At 49.6% G+C, this 22,121-nt stretch overlaps 1 protein-coding gene across 13 annotated transcripts in view; it reads right to left on the reverse strand.

The window, feature by feature from the left end:
• CACNA1D (calcium voltage-gated channel subunit alpha1 D) overlaps positions 1–22,121 on the reverse strand; it is a 525,137-nt gene that overhangs the window by 127,038 nt on the left and 375,978 nt on the right. For all 13 annotated transcript variants that reach the window (XM_060402380.1, XM_060402383.1, XM_060402382.1 and 10 more), the window contains exon 9: positions 3,626–3,795. In XM_060402380.1, coding sequence (XP_060258363.1) covers positions 3,626–3,795 — 170 coding nt within the window. The remainder of the gene's footprint in view (positions 1–3,625; positions 3,796–22,121) is intronic.

Here is a 22,121-nt window from a genome sequence, read left to right on the forward strand (position 1 = left end):
GTAGGGATCTAGTAGAATGTCCAAAAACAATTTTGTTTCAGGTCAGGTTTTCCTGGAGTTTGATGACAACAGCAGCAGCAAGTCCTCTGACAGCTGTGGCAACTCCTACCAGTTATGGAACACTTAATCCTCATGACAACCCTGTCATGAGGCAAACATCTTTCTCCACTTCCAGCAGGAAAGGAAACTGGGGCTCAACGATGTTGGGTAATGTGCCTAGTGCTCAAGTCACTCAACTCAACTGTGGCCACCTCCAGAGAAGGGGCGTGGCCATGCTCTCCAGGCCCGCCCCTGTCTCCCATGGGCTTATGACACCTGCTGTTATCAACAGTCCCCCCTGTCTAGGCTGAGCCTCAGCCACCAGGGAGGCCTCTTCTCACACTCTTACTCAATTCCTCCATGTCTGAGAAGAGACCATCCCACTGCACCCCCAACCCAAGTGAAAAAGACACTCAGTGGAGTCAGCATCCCGAGGTGGCACGGGCACAGGCAGGAGCTCCCCCTGCCCTTCCCCAGGGAGGACACAGGGCAGGGCTGGGGTGTGGGGTGAGCCTCACAAGCTCGGGGAGGACATCGGCAATGCCCACACTTCACGGGCTGGTGACAGGTACAGAGACCAGATTCGGCGTGGACGGGTGGTAAGCCAGCCGCGGTCAGTGGGCGAGGAGGGCCACAGAGGGGAACCCCTCCTCCCTGTGTTTCTGTGACAAGGGGGGAACGGCTGGCAGCCACGGAGGCCCCAGCGAAACCCTGGCAGGGCTGCGCCCCCAGGAAGTCTGGGCCGCGGGGGAATGCACTCGCTGGGAGGGGGCTTGGGGCTCTCTTCTCAAGTCAGTTAAACCTCAGCATGGTTCCCACAGCCTCGGATTTACGTTTCCATTTCCAACCCTGATGCACCGGGGGTCTGGAGCTCTGAGGACTGGGGAAATACCAGTCTCCTGGTATCATGTTCTCACTCCACAGGACACCCCAGCACCTGGCAAATGAGCCTACAGAGTTGGCGTGCCCCAGAAGGAGCTGCCATTCCAGACCAAGCGTGAAGCCGGTCCCACGTGCTGACGCAGAGCCTCGCTGCATAGAGCAGAAGCCACGGCGCTGACATCCCCGAGACACAGAGCAGCTTTCTGGGGATCGGCGCTCCCATTACACAGCGCATTCTGAGGCTCATTAAGGGGGCTTACTTTTCTTTCCTTGCTTATTAAGAAATACACTTAGGGGTTCTGAACATGTGTACCACTCTACCTTGTTTATGCCATTTCATTAGCGTGAGAAGCACTCCCCCTCAACCTTCCACAACCAAAGGCTATACTTGTCCCTCAGAGCGCAGAGGGGACACAGCCTCTCCCGCAGGGCCTCCCCTGTATCCCCCCTCATCCCACATCCCCACGTCCTCCTTGGGCTCCCACGGCAGACTGCGGGCCCTTGGTTATGATGCCGGCTTCTCTGCTCTGTCTCACACTAGATGCTGTGGGAAGGTCTCCTCAGGCAGAGGCATTGATTTTGCCATCAGACGTTTCCTCACAGGCAGAGGCAGGACACAGGAAATGCACTGGACCCTCAGAGCAACCAGGAGACACTGGTTCAAGTCCTGCAGAAATCCCTACTCCTCAAATCACAGGCCACAGAACAGTTTCAGTACAATGATGCTGGCTCCACGAGGTGGACCCTATCTGTGACTAGAGCGGGGAGCAATGAGGAGACGAAACGACATCTGCCTGCAGGAGGACCCTGCTCAGCCCCTACAGGCCACACCAATGCTGACAGAGCAAGGGGCCCTGCTCAGAAGAAGGGACAAGACCTGTGTCTGTTTATACACAACAGGTGACACGCTGGGCTTAGGAGAGTGGGGCAGGGGGCTGGTGGAGCCCTGCGGGGCAGCGTCAAGGCCACAGCTTGGGAACCAAGAAGAAGACAGCGGGACAGGCAGCCCTGAGCTGCAGGCTTGTCCCTGGCGTCGCTGCAGGGACAGGTGCTCTGTGAAGGCCACGGGATTCACCCCCTCCCTAGGCAGAGCTGAGCCAAAGATGTGTCGACACTCCTTACACCACGTCATCAGATGTGGAGCTCACGTGATTGTCCACTTGGAAACCCTCACCTCATAGCTGAGGAACTTAGTCTGATAAAGTGCTCCCTGGTTCCTTCACCCTCAGAGGGCGGCCCCCAGGCTCTCCTTGAGGAGGCAGTGGTGCAGCCTGGGAAGCAGGGGGCCTGCACACACCAGCTCCCCCCTTAGCCCACCCCCCAACCATGAGCACACAGGACTGAGTCAAGTGTGCATCCCTGATGACAAGAAACACTCTCCACAGAAGCAGAGGCTCAGAGTCCCAGGCTCGGACAATCGCGAAGGCCAACTCGCTCAGGCACGTGCTGACCCTGGGCCTCAGCCTCCGCTCACCCATTCTCCCTGCACACCCCTGGCTCCAGCCATAGGAGTAGCCCTTCATAGCCTCCCGGAGCCTTTGTCTGCCCACCTTCATGTCCTCCTCCTTCACTGCCTCAACTCAGGACGTTCTGCCTGACACATCTCAGGTCCATCCATCCTTCAGGGCCCAGGGCCCACTGTTCAGTCCCAGGCGATCGTGGCCAGCCCCCATCCCCCGCCGTCAGCCCCAGGTACACAGCCTGCCTCCTCTCGCGACCTGCACTCCTGTCTCCTCGTGCTGCATCCACTTGGGTGTGGGCCCGTCCTCCCCACCCCAGGAGTCCTCCAGGCATCCGCACGGCCTTGCTGAACGGAGGCCTGACTGCATACGGTCTGAGGGTTCTGTGCAGGACCTGCTCAGTCATCTTCCATGGGGCAGGGCCTAATCTGGTTTCCCAGGCCTCTCAATGGACTGGCACCGTAGGTCTTTACTATCAACTAGTCTAGATTTAAAACCTATCACAAATGGCTTATGTCAACTCTACTGCTGAATTTCAATTTCCCCTTTTACCGGAGGCACAGACCATTTCAAGAAGAGTAGGAGCAAGAAAAGCATATGATAAAAGAGATGCTTTGGGTGATAGTGATAATTCCAGTGGTGGACTGAACATAGACCTTCCTGCTGCAGGAAAGTCCCCGGTGCCCAGTGTCCCAGCGTGGGGGACCAGCTAGGTGTGCTCTGGAGCAGCCGCATGAACTCTCATGCCTCCTAACACTGCCCTAAACACTGAACTATTGTCTTCCAGTGGGCGATGAGCTGATTATTTGGCATCCCATGTCTGGCGCAGATGGAAGCCACTTCAAGGAGCTGAAGGATAAAGTGGCCCTACTCTTCAAGGTCCCTTCCAATAACTCACTCTGAATTGGAGGACCCACAGTTTCATCTCCTCTGATGCAAAGCACATACTCATCTTACCACACCCTTGCCCCAGAGCTGAGGCTTATTGTATTCCCAGGGCACAAAGAGCATCCAGCTGACCCTCTGCAACCAAAAAGCCACAAGACAAGATACATATCTGAAGCCCACGCCACGCCCCAAGCAGAAATGCAGAGTCAGTGCAAATGGGCTCTCTGATGTGCAGGCCCACATCTGGAGAGCTAGAGGGTGCTCTGGGTCTCAGAGCAGAAGAGATACCTGCCGCAGGCGGGCATCTGAACGGCACATGGGCCCTGTCGGTCCCGAGCAGCAGAGGTGTCACTTACTATTTCGTTTGCTCTCTTCGCCTCCTTCTTCTTCATTCTCAGGATCAATGTCTTCTGCTTGGGTGATCCAGTCCAAGTAGCCCTTAAGATCCTCTTCCAGCTGCTGCTTCTCCCGGAGCTTCTGGAAGTCTCCCCGTGCTTTCGCTTTCTCCCTTTCCTTCGAGAACTCTCTGAGAAGGGCAAAGAGAACGGGCACACGTCAGGACGTCCCGGGACCCGCCCTGAGAGCCATCTGCCCGGCCGCACAGCAGTCTCGCGGCAGGACACACGGCACCAAGTACAGCCACACGAGCACACAACAGGGGCCACACACACGGACAGGACACACACCAGTGCCTCCCAAGCAAGACTGTGGGGGTCAGAGCTGCAGAGACCACGCCAATGCACATGCACGCCCCTCAGAAAACCAGCACCCCTTAGGAGCTTTGCACTCCCAGTGAGCCGAGGCCCCAGATACCATGTGCTATCACAACAGGCCCTGGATTCCCCCAGCAGGGGCCTGGACTCAGAGATGTCCCTCTTCCTGCAGAGCCTCCTGATAGCGGGCCTGATGCTTCAAAGAGAAAGGACCAAGGGGGCCAAGCTGTGGTCCTAGGGGGCTTCTTTCATCCTTGGAGGTAACACTCAGCATCCTAATGTGTACTGGTCCCTTTGTGGGGTCCATGAGCCTTGAGACCCCACCCCCACCCTCTGCAGATCCAGCCAGAGTAGCGGACAGGCTCAGAGCAGAGAGCCCTCCCCCCACCCAGACAGCCCCGCTCCCCCCTTCCCAGACAGGAAATGGAGCACCCGTGAAGCACTGTTATCTTTCTTAACTGTCGCTTCTTGCCACGATCTTTCCCGCCAAAGTCCTCCCCATAGGAGGGGAAAGGGGAGCGTGATTTGTTGCCCATTTATGGGAACACCTGCCCTGGAAAGGCTCTGGCAGACGAGGAAATGTTCCCAACTGTTCATGGTTTACTCTACTTTTCCTGTCTGCAAGCCTGCATCTCTGCATATATACAGAATCCCACATTGGCTGAGGCAAGGCAGGAAGTCAGGTGGATGATTACCCAGTTCTCATATACGAGGAACCATCTGCATTTCCAACCGTGAACTGTTACAGGAGCCAAGGTATGCGTGTTATGGATTTAGGAAGTACGATCACAAAGCTGCTAAGAAAGCAGATGCGATAACAGGCAGTGCAGCTCCTGCACAGGGACCGCTGGATGCCGACGGACGCCACGTCTGCCTTCCTTCCAGTCTAAAGCCAGCGCGTCTCCCCTGCCAGATCTCGATAACCCAGCCCTACCGAGGAAGGGCAGGTGACCTGCGTAGAGTCAACCTCTACTCTCTCTCTCCCTGCCCTCCCTCAGCTCTGGGCTGTGGGTGGGCTGAAGAGACACCTGAAAACCTAGTGACATGGATGCTTCGGGCAAGAAAGCGGATTCCTCCCCAGGGTGCCAGCTCCTGCCCGCCCCCACTAGAGAGGACACCTTCCCTGCCCCTAAGTTTTTCAGATGCCCCAGGATCTGTCCTTTCTGCTAGAGCTGGTCTGTCCCACCTTCACCTGCTGAGAAGTGAGGCGGAGGCAAGGCTGTGGGGCATCCTGAGCCTGGCTCTTGGGGGAGCCGACTCAGGAGATTCTTGGGGTAAGCGGAAGCAGATCAAGGCCTAGAACCTCCTGGGGAGACACCCTCCCTCTCAAAATGAAAGGCCTCTGAAGGCAGCACCTTGCTGCTCACAAGAACCATATCCTGAGAACAATATGGGGCTTCTCAGCCTTGGCTTCTGGAGATACCAGACCTGAATAACTCATTCCTGGGCAGGTTCACGAACTGAATCTCAGCTCTGAAAATGTCACACCTGAACCAGACTCTCCTCCTTGAACAAGTGGAGGGCCTGGAGTGTCACGTGTCAGTGTGAAAATGCGTCACATAATCTGTTCTCTTAAATACATTGTAGAGACCAAGTCTGTGGGCCTTCAAGTCTACTGTTTACCAAAAGTAGTTGTTGTTGCTCAGTCACTACATCGTGTCTGAATTTTCGTGACCCCATGGACCGCAGCACCCCTGTCTCCCCTAACTCCCACAGTTTGCTCAAATTCATATCCACTGAGTCGGTAATGCTATCTGACCACCTCATCCTCTGCTGCCCTCTTCTTCTTTGGCCTCTAATCTTTCCCAACAGAAGTATCCCAGCATAAACCTTTCTCTGAGTTTGACTCTGAACTCGAGTACTCAATTCACATGAAAATGTATAAACAGGGTATTCTGATTCTGGTTACATATCTCATCTGAGTCTTGAAAAAAAAGATTCCTAAGATAGCAGAAGAGTCACTCTTAAGTTTCACAGGGCATCTGGCTTTAGTAACACATTTCATTAAGTCTTTTTACATCAGAAATACAAAAGACCTTCTAACAGGCTGCATCACTATTGCACATTCTGATAGTTGGGATACAGCAAAATACACCTAGGTAAAATCCTTTTGTGACTAGAATTTCTGAGACTAAAATACACTGCCAAGTTCTGGCTTGTAGCCCATTTATTGTAAATACTAAAGACTATTATACCTGTTCATGTAGCAAAACTGTTAATATAAACTCTCCGAACTGATTCTAGACAGTTCTGAATGGCCTAATACTTAGCAGGCACGTAACCTTTCCTGATTTGGACAGAACTGAGACTGACAAGGCATAAATCTCCTGTCGGCTCTGAGATGAGGCGGAGGAGAAGGTGCAGGGGGTGGGCTCTTTGTGACCAATTCAGCTGCCCCATCGCTCCTCTCAGACCACACTGGACTCTGTTCCCCACTCTGTCACTTTCTGTGCCTGAGCTTCAGTTTCCTCACCTGCAAGACTGACACGCTACCTGCTCTCCTGTCTCACAAGGGCAAAGCCAGGTGTTCAACAGGGTGCCATCATGAACATCGCAAAGTACTGCACAAACATGAAGTTCAAAAGCATAACATCTAGCTGTCGAATCTGGGTATAATAAAAGGCAACTAGAACTAGAGGAGGTTACTCGCGTACTGAAAGGAGAAAAATTGCAAACAGCTCTGAATGGGCTCGAAGCTACATGATGCCAGCGGAACTGAGGGAGGCACAAAAGGACACGTGGGATCCTAGGACATGGAGTGACCTCAAAGAGCCAGCAAGTACCCCATCAACCCTGTACTGCTCTCTGCTCAGTGGAAAACAACTCGTTCACAACAAACCCTGCATTCCATAAAATCTCACCTGAGTCCACTGAAAAGTTATCAACTTCAGTGGATGAGGAAAACAGTTTTCCATTTCATGTAAGAATCTGTCATTCTAGAAGCCTAGTACTAAGGGACTAAGTAACACTCACTATTATAAAAGTTAATTTAACAAGTCTACTGGTAGAAACCACCAGACTTTCACAAGTGACTAGAAATCTGACAACTCACATGTGAGAGAAGCCTACCGGTTGCAGATAAAGTCAAAGTTGCTCAGTCGTGTCCAACTCTTGAGACCCCATGAACTATATAGTCCATGGGATTCTTCAGGCCAGAATACTGGCGTGGGTAGCCCTTCCCTTCTCAAGGGGATCTTCCTGACCCAGTGATCGAACCCAGGTCTCCTGCATTGCAGGGGGATTCTTTACCATCTGAGCCACCAGGGAAGTTAAAAAATACTGGAGTGGGTAGCCTATCCCTTCTCCAGGGGATGTTTCCGACCCAGAAAACGAACCAGGGTCTCCTACATTGCAGGCAGATACTTTACCAGCTGAGCTATCAGGGAAGCCAAAGGGAGATTTTAAAAGTGCTTGGAGAAAAAAAACACATATATTGTGCTACCCTTTGGAGGCAAAAGAAGAGAAAATAAGGAAACCTTATCTGAAGGTTAAAGCACAAAGGGATGGATCAAGGGACTAGAGGGCATCTGGTAGGAGCGGCACTAAGGGCACCTTTTTCTACAGTCTAACTTTTAGAATCATGCTAATATTTTAAACATTAAGTTCTTAATTAAATCAACAAAGATAAGATGGAGAGAAAACACCCTTAAAGTACAAGTGAAATAAATGAATCTGATTGTTCTTCAAATGAGTGTCATAACCACCCTGAAGGAGAGAGACACAACTAGTTCAAGTAGTTTATGAACATTTGCTGTACACTCTTATCATCTGGGCAGGGATGGCGTGAGGGTAGAACCATAGACAAATGCTGAACTCTTTTCAGTAAGCTTGTTTGTTTGCAGTGATATGGATGAAACCTTGCTGAAACAACATTAGATATATTATAGGATTTGGCATCCGGTCTATGGGGTCGCACAGAGTCGGACATGACTGAAGCGACTTAGCAGCAGCAGTAGCAGCTCATCACTTCATGGCAAATAGATGGGGAAACAATGGAAACAGTAACAGACTTTATGTTACTGAATCACTGAAGATGGTGACTGCAGCCATGAAATTAAAAGATGCTTGCTCCTTGGAAGAAAAGCTATATCCAACTCAGACAACATGTTAGAAAGCAGAGACATCACTTTACCAGCAAAGGTCCATAGTCAAAGCTATGGTTTTTTCCAGTAGTCATGTATGAATGTGAGAGCTGGATTATAAAGAAAGCTGAGTGCCAAAGAATTGATGCTTTTGAACTGTGGTGTTGGAGAACACTCGTGAGAGTCCCTTGGACACCAAGGAGATCAAACCAGTCCATCCTAAAGGAAATCAGTCCTGAATATTCACTGGAAGGACTGATGCTGAGGCTCCAATACTTTGGCCACCTTATGCGAAGAACTGACTCCTTGGAAAAGACCTGATGCTGGAAAAGATCGAAGCCTGGAGAAGGGGACAACAGAGGATGAGATGGTTGGATGGCATCACCGACTGGATGGACACAAGTTTGAGTAAGCTCCGTGAGTTGGTGATAGACAGGGAAGCCTGGTGTGCTGCAGTCCATGGGGTGGCAAAGCGTTGGACACGACTGAGTGTCTGAATGAACTGAGGATTTCACAAATGAGTTAATGTGTCAATGCATTTGGGAGCCAAGGTTCTCCCTGTGGAAGGAGGGACACAGAAAGATGGGAGAGGGACAGTTAGAAAGAACCCTTTGGGGATGGACTGCAACTAGGATGCTGACGTGAATTCATGATTTCTAAAGATGTACACATATGACTATATGTATGTAAATGTATCTACCTCCTAGCTCTGTCAGAAAGACCTAGAAACAAAGACATTCCCACTGCTGGTAGCTATGAGCACACCTGGCATCCAGATCTTGGTCTCTAATACTATTTCCCATTATAAAGATCAGTGGACTTTTGAGAAATGGCTGATTCCAGGAATGAGGCAGGGCAGATACAGGACTAAGAAGATAAGAAAGTGCTTAAAAAAAAAAAGAAAACAAAAGCAAAATGTGATGGGATATGAGAAGCCACTGGCCAAATCTGAGATGATCTGAGCCCCTGAATACCTAAAAACAGTAAAGAATTTTTTTAATATTAAAAAACCAGTCCACATCCCTTACAGATAAATTAAAAAGCAGACACAATATTAATAAAAAGTGATTCTGAGTAAAAGACATCTGGATTGTTTACTAAGCTATTCTTCTTGCAACTTTTCTTGTATGTTTGAAATCACTTCCAAGAAAAATTTGTTGAAGTATTTGGAAAACGTAATCATTCTGAAAGTGAAAGTGAAGTCGCTCAGTTGTGTCTGATTCTTTGTGACCCCATGGACTGTAGCCTACCAGGTTCCTCCATCCACGGGATTTTCCAGGCAAGAGTACTGGAGTGGGTTGCCATTTCCTTGTCCAGATAATCATTCTAATCAACTGCAAATTTATGTTGTTTTACATTCATTTCCACTTACCAGGTAGACTATAGGCTTACTCCCTGGTGGCTCAGAAGGTTAAGAATCCACTTGCAATGCAGGAGACCTGGGTTCGATCCCTGGGTTGGGAAGATCCCCTGGAGAAGGGAACAACTACCCACTCTTGCCTGGACAATTCCATGGACAGAGGAGCCTGGCGGGCTACAGTAGTCCATGGGGTCACAAAGTCAACTGAGCAACTGATATAACTGTGCAACTTTCACAGGTTTATTGCAGGAGTGGACAATACTGTCCATTTTTTTCTTTCTACATCTCTCTCTCCTCCATGCAGCCCTGCCTCAAGCAGGCATGCGGGAGATGAGGCAGAATAAGACAGAACACACAGCGAAATGAGCCCTACTCCTTAAGAGGCCAAAATGCACCAGGACAGAAAGCCCATGGTTCCTGGGATCGTCCAGAAGCCCAAGAAAAGTATGTCCCATAAGGAGGAATCTCCCTGCCAACTGGACCTGACACCTGCCACAGGTCTCACCCTGGTCCATGTGCGCACACCTTTCCCACCCACTGCGGCAGCTGAAGGGGCTGCAGCCAGACCATTTCCTTGGGGCCTGTCTCCCTCCTGGCAGGTCACCATCAGTGCACACTGGGACTCCATCCTGGTGTCATCCTGCTCAGAAGGCCTCAGGGCCGCTCACTGCTGTCCTCAGGTATCAAGGTCAAACATCCAGGTCTAGCACTCAGGGATTTTCAGCCCTCCCCCACCTGCTATTCCAGCTTTATCTCCACTTCTCACAGATGTGCACCTTGTACTGTGGCTACACTCTTCTCTGCTCCCCCAACCCTGTGAGCCTTTGTCCACAGAGCTCCATCCACCTGAGCAGCCTTTGCCCATTCGGAATTCTAGCTCCCTTGTCTAGACCCAGCTGTCCCTGGTTACCCCAGCCAAAGAGCTCTTCCCTCCTCGAGAGCCCTCTCCACACTGAGTACCAGCCACGGATCTGAGTGCACACCCTCCACCTGCCAGCCTCCTCAGAGGTGTCCTTAACAGAGCCCCACACAGGCCTCACACCTCATCCTCACTGGAGTGTGGACGGTTAGGGAAGGCTGGTATCACTCTCTTTATATGGAAACTGAGGACAGGGAGGCTGGTTAGACAAGCCCATCCAGCTCCTGAATCCACCCTCCGAAGGACCTCAACGTGGGCCACAGGAGGCAGAGGAGGAAGAGAGTAAGCATATGAAGGGATTAGGATAGAAGTCAGCTTATAGTCAGGCCAGGAAAGGGCCTATATTCTTGCCTAAAGAATCCCTACGGACAGAGAAGCCTGGGCAGGCTACAGAGCAAAGGGTCACAGAGTCGGACACGACTGAAGTGACTTTGCACACACACACACAGTCAGTCCAAGAAGGGCCTTAAATCCCACACTGGGAGCTGTGCTTCCCTGTAGGCAACAAGGAACCAACAGAACGTCTGACAGAAGAGAATCGCCATCAGCTTTGTTTTATAGGAGTGATGGATTAAGATGAGCTCATAAAAGGAGAAATTCTGGTGAGGAGGTCAGAAGACAAGGAGTAAACCCTGGGTGATAAACTACATTTAACATCAACAGGAATGCAAGTAAAAGAATTACTTTTACCTGGAAGTAAAGGGGTGGACGGAGAAGGCAATGGCAACCCACTCCAGTATTTTTGCCTGGAAAATTCCATGGACGGAGGAGCCTGGTGGGCTACACAGTCCATGGGGTCGCTAAGAGTTGGACACGACTGAACGACTTCCCTTTCACTTTTCACTTTCATGCATTGGAGAAGGAAATGGCAACCCACTCCAGTGTTCTTGCCAGCAGAATCCCAGGGACGGGGGAGCCTGGTGGGCTGCTGTTTATGGGGTCGCACAGAGTCGGACACGACTGAAGCAACTTAGCAGCAGCAGTAGCAGCAAAGGGGTGGAAGGGTGACCTCCACCCCTTCCACGTGGTCTCCTGGGTCTGGCACATCCACCATTGTCTTCTCAGCTACTACGGACCTTCCTGTGGGGCCAAGCGATGCACCACCTGCCAGGTGAACATTCCCTGCCCAAGTGTATGGGCAAGAAAGGCAAACAGGAGGCCAGATGGAGAAGAGATGACACAGAGGAGCCATATCCCTGGTCCTCATCCTCTGGAAGGCTGTGTGTCCCCAAGGAGAGGGTGGACATTGCAGAAGACTGCTTTCAGCACAACAGAAGGGAAAATTTTCTAATAATCCAAGTCTACCAAAAATGGTAGAGCTTCCCTGGTGGCTTAGAGGGTAAAGCATCTGCCTGTGATGCAGGAGACCCGGGTTTGATCCCTGGGTCGGGAAGATCCCTTGGAGAAGGAAATGGCAACCCACTCCAGTATTCTTGCCTGGAAAATCCCATGGACGGAGGAGCCTGGTAGGCTACAGTCCATGGGGCTGCAAAGAGTCGGACACAACTGAGCGACTTCACTTCACCAAAAATGGAGCAGGAAGCCTTTGAAGCAGCAACTTCCTTGAGGGGTACAAACAGGGACCTCTGATGGAAGGACTAACCCCTTGGAGGAGAAGCTGGTGTGCAGGATATGGTGAAGACCCTGCCATCTGTCCTTCCCAGGCCCTGTACCTCATCACCCTGTCCTCCTCAGGACAGCACATGCCCTGTGCTGTATCTGATCCTAGCTGTAACTCGCATCTCCCCGGCCTCCCGAATGGCTCAGAGGGCTGCAGGACACCCCACTGCTTCCTCATTTTCTGCTCCTTCCCCTGGGCAGTGGCCTAGAGCCCTGACAGCCGAGAAGCAGAAAGACTGAGAGTGACTATTAGAAATGGCCGTGAGGGGTGCTGACTGCAGAGCTTCTGTGGTGCTCACACAGGCAAAGACCTTCAGATGGAGCGCCACCGAGGACAAGCTTGGGCTCCCGCCACCCCTCACTCATGATCACACTGGCCCTGGATGCCAGCCAACCTCCAGCAGCTCCAGAGGGTCTGTGCCGGCACAGCTGGGGGCAGACTTGGTTTCCCAAGTCCTTTTTTGGACTTAGGCTCCTTGGAGGAGCCCAGCAGGCCATGGCCTCTTCTCTGGCAGCAACAATGCCCTCAGTATCAGGATGTGGATCTAAAGACCTGGAGTGGCTTTGCAGTCACTGCCCACAGGCCCCATGGTCTCCCGGCAGTGCTTGCAGAACCAGGAATTTCACTCCCATTTCACAAAGGCCCAAAGTCAGGCTCTACAAGGTGATCCCACCTCACCCGCCGGGTAAACACTCTGAACCAGGCTTCGACTCAGGACTCTTCACAGGACTCACAGTCCCTCAGCCTCCTGGCTCAGGACACGTGTAGGCTGGACACTTACTGGTTGGACCAGCGAGGGAGGGGGCAGGATGGAAAGCACCATTTACACTCATATCTTGACTTTGTTCCAGAGCCCCAACTCAGGCTTCCAGAAAGGTGCTCGTCTCCCCACGTGTTGTCCTTCACACCCCAGAATGAGCTAGTCATCTTCCAGGATCCCCTACATAACTCCCAGCCAGGAGTCGGGCACACACTCCTCACTCTGCAGAGAGCTCCTGAACCCTGACACTGCCCAGGATTTATAGGCCTGCCACCCGAGCTCTAGGAGCCCTAGCTTAGTCAACACTCCCAGAAGGCGAACACTTGGCCTAAAGCAAACTACCACCCTGGAATGGCAGCATAGGTCACACCAGTGCAGAGGGACGATGCACAGTCCGCTCTGGAATTTGTTATTTCTCAAATGCCCCATAAAATACATGGGCCACTGAAAATCATATTGATTTAGAGACGGGAGTTGTTTTTTTTTCTTGGGTTGTAATACTATTTGTTTTAACCAAACCCACACAAATAAAATTTAGACAAGCTAAATGCTTTGAAATTTATACACAAAGCACAGAGAAAACACACACAAACAAGCATGAAAACTTTCAGTGAGCGAGGCCAACGGAATCGCTACAACTCAGATTTCTATTTAAAAAAAAAGGACTCAGAAATTCATTAAAAATTAAAACAAATTCCCCACAAAAAGGCAAAGTGGAGGGGGGAAGTTGAAGAAGTCACCGATTTTTATCAGCAGAGGCTAGTGTTCTTTAGACCTAAATTATTTCGCCTACACAGAAACACAGAGGAAATAAAACAGAATGAAAGAGTAGTCTGGTTCAAAAAATATTTTGTTTAATTTTTTGGAAAGCATGTAATTTCAGTTTGTGTTTGAGGAAACTGGGTGCTTTATTTTTAAAAATCAACAATAGTGTACGATGTTTCACACACATAAAATTTTTTAATTATTGACACTGGTTTAGTTCAAAGTTCAACCAAATCATTGGCTCTGTTCCAGTTTTTCCTCAACTGCAGAAAGCTAGGAGCAGTCAAAACGTGTTCTTTCTGCATGAAATAAATAGGCCAGAATGGGGGGCAGGCTTTGGACTGCAGCACCCCATCTCTAAGATCTGATCCCCTGCAGGTAACACCCATGGAGGGTTAAGAGGGCTAACGGGTGACAGCGCTGCTCAACGCAAGTCACTGGCCACCAAGAAGTGGAGGGAACTGCTGGCAGGGCAAAGGGACAGAGCGTCTGGACGGCCCCTGTTTACACAGCAAAGATGTCAGGAAAAAATGTGTAACAAGCACACTTCCAATCACCCAACTACATTATGACTATTCTTTGGGAGTGCACTCCTGAAACAAACCCCACAGGGAATTCTTCTGTAAAGGGATCCTGGACCTTCTTATTTTTCTGGTTGCAAAGGTTTGGGATTTTTCTCAAAGCAATCCTCCCCTTTTCATGTCCTTGGCTGCTTTTATTGATATCAACGTCCATGAAGATATGTTATATAGAATAGAGTTAACATCTTTGGGGAGATGAACCATTTTAAAGGGGTGTTTCCTAGCTTTTAACGACTAGAGTTATTTGCTGTGAATGGCAGGTGGGCCACCTGAACACACCCAAGCTCGAGGCAGGATGGCATTTACGCTGCCCCAGAGGAAGCTGGCTATGGATGGAGGGAACAAATGCGTGATCTGTCTGGTCTTCTTTTCTCTCCTTTCTGACCACTCCCTGGCTTGAACCCTGTGCTCCAGCCATCCTAAAATTCCCTTATTTTCTCAAAGGCATGGAGACCTCGTTCAGCTCCAGGCTGTGCCCTAAGTGAGGCTCAACCCAACTGCTTCTCCACATGTCACACCCCTCGGCTGGGTCAGCCTACAGAAACATTTCTCCCACTTGCCCTGCAATTTGGTAATCTATATTCTCTCTGTAAGAGAGACTGTAAGCTCTGCGATGGAGGGGCTGTTATCTCTCTCATCTCTGTATATTGGTTCCTTATCACAAATCCTGGCCATTAGTAGTTGCTCAACAGGAACAGATTGGATTTAATACGTAGTTTTATAGGCTCAGGTCTTACGTTAACGATGACCATGCCAGAGACTTAGGTTGTGGGCTCTGCAAGGGCTGCGCTCTGTGTGTGCTCAGTCCTGTCCAACCCTTCCGCGACTCCATGGACTGCAGCCCAGCAGGTGCCTCTGTCCGTGGGATTACCCCGACAGGGATACGGGAGTGGGTTGCCATTTCCTCCTCCATACCTGACCACCAATCCTCGAGTAATTTTTTCTGTCACCTGAAACTTCACCCATTGTTGCCACAAACAAAATACCAAAACCTGAGCCAACCAGAGTCCTAGACAAGTTTAAGAGGTCATCCATGGGAATAAAGTATCTCAGAATGAAATACATTCCTTTCACCACATTCCCCTGTCTGAGGACAGAAGAGCTGTTATTTCTTTAAAGAGTCAGCTTCCATGGCTATCAAAGACATTTCCCCAAATGATTAGAATCCATTGGGCTGCAAGCTAAAAGTCACAGGCTTCTTGTTTCAGCTTGTTTCCATAAAAACACATGATTTAAGAGGTGTTCTTCAAAAACACAGGCTTCCTGCCTGACATCATCTTCTCCCTGTGAAATGCATCAATCCAGGGAGCGCTGACAACATCACATCTTCTCATGACGGCTTCAAATACTGCTCCTTTAGAAGCCACTGAGAAGCACATCTCGCTAGGCTTGTCAGATTTTGGTTTAAAAAAAAAAATTAGAAAAACAGGTACCGGAAGTATGATTTGGGAGGGTGGCAAAGTCCTTCAAAAATCAACACGTGGGAAGAGACCAGCAAGCTCAGGGCCTGTCTTGCTTCTGCACCAAAAGAGTTTGCTGCTAAGGCCCTGGCTAAAGAGCCTATGAAGGACAGAGGGCTGCACCACCTATGCAAAGGGCAGCTGGGGGATCTGACGAGGAATGAGCCCCAGGAAGAAGCTGGAACTGAGCCCAACAGCTGGGAGGTCCTCAGAGCAATCCCGGTAGGAACTCCAGTCCAGCTTCCACTCACATCAAAGGCAGACCACCTGGAGAGAGGCACTAAAGGAGATAAGGCCCCTTCCTCCCATCCTGAATGGCAGGATGGGCGAAGCACCCTTTCTGAACCATTGGACTTACTTGAGAACAAGGGGAAAGCATCCTATTATTCGGGTGACTTCGGGAGTCAGGGATTGCCTCCCCCAGTAACAGGATCCCAAAAGACTTCTTAAGCTAGAATGGAATTTGTTCACAGCACTTTTAAGAAGAACAAACCAGTTTCTCTGAAGTCTCCATATTCCCCAATTCCCCTTAACTTTGAGTAATTAATTTGGGGCAAGAGACAGAAACTGGCAGGGCATGAGGAAAGGAACACCTTGGGACATATCAGCACAGAGCCAGGCTGCTAGAGAAAGAGCCTCCAATGATGAGAAAGTAGCCTGGGCTCTGGAGTCAAGCAGATTCAGATCTCAGCCCCAGCTTCCTCGGAATTCCTTCCTTACCAGCTGTGTGACTTGGAGAGAAACAAACCCTCTCTGAGCTTTGCTTCCCTCACCTGTAAAATGAAGGCAAAAGACACTGTGCTGAAGTCCTTGAGAAGATTGAATGAAATCAACTATATAAAGCATCTAGCCCAGCGCTAGGCACACGTGAATATAGAACCGATATAGTAACAACAATAAGAAGAAATAAAGAAAAAGATCCATGATCCATACTCCAGAGCTGACAAAGCCACAGATCTCTCCTCATCTGAGACACTGACTCACAACCATCTTCCACGAGGTGTCCTCTCCTTCTCCCCAGCCTGGACTCCCAAGTCCTCACTTCCTCCCCAACCCCACCCTCCTGCCACAGCCCCCAGCCCTAGAGCTCTCCTCATTCCACTCCACCCAGAGAGGCACTTTGCCTTCCAGGGCCAGCCCACCTCATCATCTTACTGCTCAAACACCTCAACAGCTCCCATGAATTAAAGACGAAACCCTGACTCCTTCACTGGGCACCCCTAGCCACCCATCCGCTCTTCGGCCCTCCATTCCCAGCCAGCACAGGGCACCCGGCAGCCCCAGTGGCCAACTCAGTGGCCCCGGAAGCATGTTCTGCCCCAGGTCCTGCTCCCTCACCACTTCTGGGATCGGGGATGCGTCCTCCTTTCTTGACATCCTTTAGTCAGTTCAGTTGCTCAGTCGTGTCCAACTCTTTGCGACCCAATGAACCACAGCACGCCAGGCCTCCCTGTCCATCACCAACTCTGGCAGTTTACCCAAACTCATGTCCATTGAGTCAGTGATGCCATCCAACCATCTCATCCTCTGTCGTCCCCTTCTCCTCCTGCCTTCAATCCCTCCTAGCATCAGGGTCTTTTCAAAGGAGTCAGCTCTTCACATCAGGTGGCCAAAGTATTGGAGTTTCAGCTTCAACATTAGTCCTTCCAATGAACACGCAGGACTGATCTCCTTTAGGACGGACTGGCTGGATTTCCTTGCAGTCCAAGGGACTCTCAAGAGTCTTCTCCAACACCACAGTTCAAAAGCATAAATTCTTCAGCACTCAGCTTTCTTTATAGTCCAACTCTCACATCCATACATGACTACTGGAAAAACCATAGCCTTGACTAGACAGATCTTTGTTGCTAAGAGTAATGTCTCTGCTTTTTAATATGTTGTCTAGGTTGGTCATACGGAGAAGGCAATGGCAACCCACTCCAGTACTCTTGCCTGGAAAATCCCATGGATGGAGGAGCCTGGTAGCCTGCAGTCCATAGGGTCACTAGGAGTCGGACACAACTGAGCGACTTCACTTTCACTTTTATGCATTCGAGAAGGAAATGGCAACCCACTCCAGTGTTCTTGCCTAGAGAATCCCAGGGACGAGGGAGACTGGGGGGCTGCCATCTATGGGGTCGCACAGAGTCAGACACAACTGAAGCGACTTAGCAGTAGCAGGTTGGTCATAACTTTCCTTCCAAGGAGTAAGCGTCTTTTAATTTCATGGCTGCAATCTTCATCTGCAGTGATTTTGGAGCCCTCCAAAATAAAGTCAGCCACTGTTTCCCCATCTATTTCCCATGAAGTGATGGGACCAGATGCCATGATCTTCGTTTTCTGAATGTTGAGCTTTAAGCCAACTTTTTCACCCTCCTCTTTCATGTTCATCAAGAGGCTCTTTAATTCTTCTTCACTTTCTGCCATAAGGGTGGTGTCATCTGCATATCTGAGGCTATTGATACTTCTCCTGGCAATCTTGATTCCAGCTTGTGCTTCATCCAGCCCAGCATTTCTCATGATGTACTCTGCATATAAGTTAAATGAGTAGTATGACAATATACAGCCTTGACGTATGTCCAGTTCTAACTGTTGCTTCCTGACCTGCATATAGGTTTCTCAAGAGGAAGGTCAGGTGGTCTGGTATGCCCATCTCTTGAAGAATTTTTTACAGTTTATTGTGATCCTCACAGTCAAAGGCTTTGGCATAGTCAATAAAGCAGAAATAGATGTTTTTCTGGAACTCTCTTGCTTTTTTGCTGATCCAGCAGATGTTGGCAATTTGATCTCTGGTTCCTCTGCCTTTTCCAAATCCAGCTTAAACATCTAGAAGTTCATGGTTCATGTACTGCTGAAGCCTGGCTTGGAGAATTTTGAGCATTATTTTACTAGTGTGTGGAATGAGTACAATTGTGCGATAGTTTGAGTATTCTTTGGCATTGCCTTCCTTTCTTTGGGATTGGAATGAAAACTGACCTTTTCTAGTCCTGTGGCCATTGCTGAGTTTTGGCATATTGAGTGCAGCACTTTCACAGCATCATCTTTAGGATTCGAAATAGCTTAACTGGAATTCCATCACCTCTACTAGTTTTGTTCGTAGTGATGCTTCCTAAGGCCCACTTGACTTCACATTCCAGAATGTCTGGGTCTAGGTTAGTGATCACACCATCGTGATTATCTGGGTTGTGAAGATCTTTTTGTACAGTTCTTCTGTGTATTCTTGCCACCTCTTCTTAATATCTTCTGCTTCCATTAGGTTCATACCATTTCTATCCTTTATTGAGCCCATCTTTGCATGAAATGTTCCCTTGGTATCTCTCATTTTCTTGAAGAGATCTCTAGTCTTTCCCATTCTATTATTTTCCTCTATTTCTTTGCATTGATAGCTGAGGAAGGCTTTCTTATCTCTCCTTGCTATTCTTTGGAACTCTGCATTCAAATGGGTATATCTTTCCTTTTCTCCTTTGCTTTTCACTTTCCTTCTTGTCACAGCTATCTGTAAGGCCTCCTCAGACAGCCATTTTGCTTTTTTGCATTTCTTTTTCTTGAGGATGGTCTTGATCCCTGTCTCCCGTACAATGTCATGAAACTCTGTCCATAGTTCTCAGTCACTCTATCAGATCTAGTCCCTTAAATCTATTTCTCAGTTTCACTGTATAATCATAAGGGATGTGATTTAGGACATACCTGAATGGTCTAGTGGTTTTCCCTACTTTCTTCAGTTTAAGTCTGACTTTGGAAATAAGGAGTTCATGATCTGAGCCACAGTCAGCTCCCAGTCTTGTTTTTGCTAACTATATAGAGCTTCTCCATCTTTGACTAGCCTTCGCTCCAAAGCGCCATCTGAACCTGGGGCCTCAGGGAGCCCTCTCTGACCTATGAGGCTTCCATTGTCTCCCCAGGCACACTGCTCAGTACAGATGGTGCCAAAGTACCCTGGACTGAGAGCCGGAGGGGACAGGGCACAAATGCTGGGATCCACGTCTGAGGGGCCCTGGAGTTCCTCCCTATGTCTCCGCAAGCCTGTCCATAAGGAGCAGCATATGATTCAAAGATGGACTTTCGGGAACAGCACACCTCTGGGTAGACAGTGTGCCATCGCTCACTGGATTAGAATCCTTCACATGCAGTGAAAGCCTTCCTGACTCAGAAGCAGAAAAGCCCCGAATGCTTGGATGCTATGAAGGTGCCAGCAGATAACTTAAACCAAGATTTATTTTAAAGCAGAATTTCAAGTGAATGATCTAGTTCTGGGTGGATTAATATTTGATCCCTGAATCCAAAACAAACTCTATGACAATCAGACTTAGAGAAATTAGGTTAGGGCTTCAAGTGCCACTCCAAGTCCTAGAAAGACGTGGGGCCCTGGAGACAAGAGCTTGCAAGTGAATGTTCAGACTGCAAATATAAATAAGAAGTCTTTTCAAACTCACAGAACAGCCTCTGAGCTAGCCAATACTGAGCACACCTCACACTTGTAAAGTCTTCACAGTTCACAAGGTCCCTTCCCACCCATTTCTCCCCTTGGCTCTCAGGACCACACTGTAAGAAAAACTACATGGCAAAATGGGGCCATTGACTTTAGGAGGTGAGAAGACCCTGGCTGGGAGAAGTGAAACATACTGAGGAAAGTCACGTCACCAGGAAACAAGGCGCCAGGACAAGAGCCAAGACTCTGACCTCTGAACTTAAGTTCCTTCCACTACAACATGTGGAAACCAACTAGCACAGCAGCTAGGAATCCCCTGGAGCAAAGGAGCCACTGCAGGTGGAGCGGCGCTCAGAAGCCCCAGGCACAGCACTGCACAGCCCTCAGCCGTGGGCACACCCGCTGGAGCCACCAACACCCTCGGGCTGTCCCTGCAGAGACTGGAGCTTCCAGCACACATCTCAGGCCAGGTGAGCCTAGACCACTGACCCAGATCAAGTAATCTCCGTTGCCTGAGGATCCTCTCCCATAGGATACCCTCACCACCACTAAGCCTCTGCTGATGCCAGCAGTCACCTAGCAAAGCACAAAGGACATGTTGTAGGGACAATCCCCATCAGTCAGTGCACTGTCATCCTCGAGGTCCTCTGAACTTCCCCATCACTGGCTCAGCTTCCTCTCATTCGTCAACCCTTCACTGTGCTCCGCCCCCCCGCCCCAGAATTGCTACTCCAGGGGGCACATTCTCCTGTACCCTCAACCTTCTCAAAGAAACCCTCTCCCTTCTCCTTGCTTTGAGGAAACCTGGGTCACCCTCAAGCTTACCACTTTTATTTCCCCTCCAGCCCTTTCCAGACCCTACCTCCCTTGGGGTCTCAAGGTAGAGTTTATGGGCTTCTTGCTTTTCTGTTCCTCTTCACATCTAGAAAAATACTTGGTTATGCTGCTGCAAAAGCCAAACAAACAAGAAGTCCTGCTCCTCTGAGGACAGCACCGTAGGATATGTGACCTCCCCTTTCTCTGTGTGTCTTCTACTTGCCCCCTGGACTGAAGTCTCAGGCTCCCAGACCCCAGGCTTCCTCCCCATCCCAAATACTACCATCTTCTTAGGGGACTCCAGTAGCCCTTGGTTACCCCATCAAGCCCCAGCTTTTTAATCCCTTGACATATTAACCTCCATTATTATCAATCGCCAAGTCTTACCAGTCCTAATCATGAATTCAAGCTTTCTATTCTCTAACCACAACCAGCTGACCTGTCTCACTACTCCCACTAGAAACAATACTAACCTCTTTGGAACATCCAGTCTACTGTGTGCGTACCCAGTCACTTCAGTCACTGCTGGCTCATTGTGACTCCGTGGACTGCAGCCTGCCAGGCTCCTCTGTCCATGGGGTTATCCTGGCAAGAATACTGGAGTGGGTTGCCATTTCCTGCTCCAGGGGAATCTTCCCAACCCAGGGATTGAACCCGCATCTCCTGCGGCTCCTGAATTGGCTGGTGGATTCTCTACCACAGAGCCACCTGGGATTTATTCCCGTCCAGTCCACTGACTGCCTCCCTTTTTCTCTCAATCTGTTAGGCCTCCCATCCCATCCTAATCTACTTTAGACTTCACAATCCATCAGCAATGCATTCAGTGATGTTATCATTGGTATCCTAAACTTTCTTGTATCCTTTGATCATACAGAGAGAGCAAATCCCTCATCCCAGAAGAGCTCAAACACTCCCTTTCTCCATACCTAGGTAAGAGCAGTCAAACATGGCTACAGAAAGTCATACAATGGGATAGACTGGCATAGATATGGATTCATCATCACTGGCTTCAAACAAGACCTCAATGCTACCAAACATCTACCTCAGTTCTCTGGTCCACTCACTCCCCAACTCCCTGCAACCACTCTCTTGAACCTTTTCTACTCTCCAGACATGACTGAACCTACCCCCTGCCACTAGCAGTCAACCCTGCCTCCTGCTTCAGAGACCCTAGGAACCAAGCAGGAATACCCCCAGCTTCCTAAGACCAAACAAACTTGTATTTGCCCTACATTCTCTTTCTTCTCATTACCAAAAAACCTCCTTTTCTTAATCCTACCTGTTTTCTGACAGTCTAAGAAAGTAAGTTTTCCAATCCTCCCACTTTTTGAGGCTTTAATTCCCTTCAGCAAAGCTTTCTGTAGAAG

Source organism: Ovis aries, chromosome 19 (assembly GCF_016772045.2).
Source record: "Ovis aries strain OAR_USU_Benz2616 breed Rambouillet chromosome 19, ARS-UI_Ramb_v3.0, whole genome shotgun sequence".
Lineage (NCBI taxonomy): Eukaryota > Metazoa > Chordata > Mammalia > Artiodactyla > Bovidae > Ovis > Ovis aries.